Genomic DNA, 2500 nt, shown 5'->3' with positions numbered 1-2500 from the left:
CGAGTTTTGTGACAATTATGTGCAGTGCACCCCGATTCTTGATTTATTTTTACTCTGTATAATTAATTTGAGATAAAGTAATTATGATGGTATAGGTACGAGTCTGATGGTGAATTATATTTTGACTAGCTAGAGAATTAGAGTGATTCAAGGAACCAAACCCTAGGAGGAGGATGGAAGATGGAAAGCCAAACATGAGTAGACGTTTACTTTGTGCAAGGGCAGAGGCGATGGGACCCGGGCAAGAAAGAGAGAGATCGCGCATGCCTATCAAAAGACCCAAAATTAAACCCCTGCGACATACGCGCAGAAAGCTGGGCACACACAGCTCATGACGGCGAGAAAGCCCGAAGGAGGGTCGGCGGCGTTACCTTGGATCACGTGGACGATGACGCTGTCGGGGCGGCCGGCGGAGGGCCAGCACGAGTAGTTGCCGGAGTCCCTCTTCTCGGCCACGGCCACAGTGAGCTTGCTGGTGGTCACGTCGCCCACCGTGGTGTCCACTGTGACGCGCCCCGAGCCCCGGTCCACCAGACGGTCGTCCTGATACCACAAAACCAGACCTGCAACGCCAAAAGCATTTGCAAAAATGCAACTAAATGGAGCGACGGAAGAGGACGAAGGTGCAATCACGAATGTATAACAGAAGGTGAAAGTGAAAAGCGGCCTACACCCTCTGCTTTTGTTTTCATTATTATTTTCTAGTACCACCTTAGCATACACGACCTGCAACCATCAGTCGCAGACGCAGTTCGAATGCATCAATATTCCCCCACACTTACCGGGAATGACGAGTTCCTCCCGTATAACACACTCGAGCGTCACGGTGCTTCCGCTCTGCACGTACAGCGTCTCCTTCCCCTGGATGTTGGCTCGCGCTTCTGCAAAGAGCGAATAGGACCGCTGTATTACTGCATGGGCTGCATGCTTTCATGTTGTTTTAGAGTGTCAGTGCAGGGGAGATACGCAATCAAGGCTGTTGCAACGTACTGTATATTATCCTTTCGCAACAGCAGACTGGAGTACACACCTGTTTATTGCAGTAATGATAATGATAGAGATGATAATAATTATGATAATGAGGATGAAGTAGCAGTAATAATAATGATAATATGAATTATTATTATTGTGATCAGAATTATAATTATAATTGTGATAATGATAATGATAATAATAATAATAATAGTAACAACAACACTAAATGATGATAATAATAACAATAGTAATATTAATAGTAATAATAATATTAGCAATGATAATGAAAATGCTAATAATAATAACAACAATAACAATAATAATAACCACAAATGTTGTGATAATGGTAATGACAACAATAAGGATGATAATCATAACAATAATAACAACAGAAACCATTTATAAACTTGAAGCAAAATATATACCATGGCTGGATAAAATAACTAACTGATAATGGATAATGTGATAATGATAATCGAATTAATATATTATATTAGAAAAACAACAAAAAACGCTGTAGAAGTTTCATTAAAGACACACGCATGCCTCCTGAACGACAGGAAAGGCGCCCAAAAAACAAACATTACTCTGGAAAAGAAATTATCATCGGAAAGGGATAGAGACGACGCACACGTGGACGAAGAATTCCATATTGATGGCCCATTCATCACTGCCCAGCGGAGACAAACAAACGGTTCAATATCAGACGTAAACGAAAGCTCAAGGAAATTATTCAGAGGAGTTAAGGAAGCGGTGGGTTGGTCCCGCTTTGTCTTTGCGTGTCCAGCCAATCTGCGTGTATGTGCGTGGGAGTGAGGGAGATTGAGCTAGATAAGGGGAGGGGGAGAGCAGGGGAGTGGGGAGAGGTGGGAGAGAGAAGGAGGGGAAGACGGAATGATTGATGAAGAGAAATGTTTATCTGTTTATTTATCTACCCATCTATATATCAATATCTATCTGTCTATTTATCTGAATAAATATGTGTGTGTGTGTGTGTGTGTGTGTGTGTGTGTGTGTGTGTGTGTGTGTGTGTGTGTGTGTGTGCAAGTGTGAGTACATTTGTGTGTGACTTTACGTGTGTGTGAGTGACTCAAAAGAGAAGAAATAAAAAAATAAAAATAAAATGAAGAAACAAAGAAAGTAGACGTCTTCTAAGAGACACAATTTAATTTTCTGAATTCACGCAAAGCGATTCGGACTTCCGTAAAGATTTAATTCCATTACTCAAATTGAAGCCCGATGCGACACTGCGCCGCGCTCCCGAGGACGACAAAGCGAAGGATTTTTAGTGACACTCTCTCTCCGTTCCGAATTCGAATGATCTATCTGGCCCTCTCGTGCTGGTGCGATGGATGCAACGTTTACTCAGATCAAACGCTGTAAATTCATATTATCAAAATATCCACTGATCTCATCTGTGTTGATTTTATGGTGATTTAGCGGCCCTGATAGGGTGTCACGTCAAATATTAATTACGAGATAGAACCCCATAGAGAACCGACACGCGCCGAACCCTCCTAGCGAC

General features: G+C 42.4%; 1 protein-coding gene across 1 annotated transcript in view; it reads right to left on the bottom strand.

Annotated features, from left to right (window-relative positions):
• The window catches only part of LOC125037087 (titin-like), an 81366-nt gene that overhangs the window by 4002 nt on the left and 74864 nt on the right, over positions 1 to 2500 (bottom strand). The window contains exons 5-6 of the mRNA XM_047630087.1: positions 783 to 881; positions 372 to 563 (exon numbers count right to left, since the gene is read on the bottom strand). Coding sequence (XP_047486043.1) covers positions 372 to 563; positions 783 to 881 — 291 coding nt within the window. The remainder of the gene's footprint in view (positions 1 to 371; positions 564 to 782; positions 882 to 2500) is intronic.

Source organism: Penaeus chinensis, chromosome 22 (genome assembly GCF_019202785.1).
Source record: "Penaeus chinensis breed Huanghai No. 1 chromosome 22, ASM1920278v2, whole genome shotgun sequence".
In the NCBI taxonomy this organism is placed as follows: domain Eukaryota; kingdom Metazoa; phylum Arthropoda; class Malacostraca; order Decapoda; family Penaeidae; genus Penaeus; species Penaeus chinensis.
This window is presented reverse-complemented; position numbering and strand designations above follow the sequence as displayed.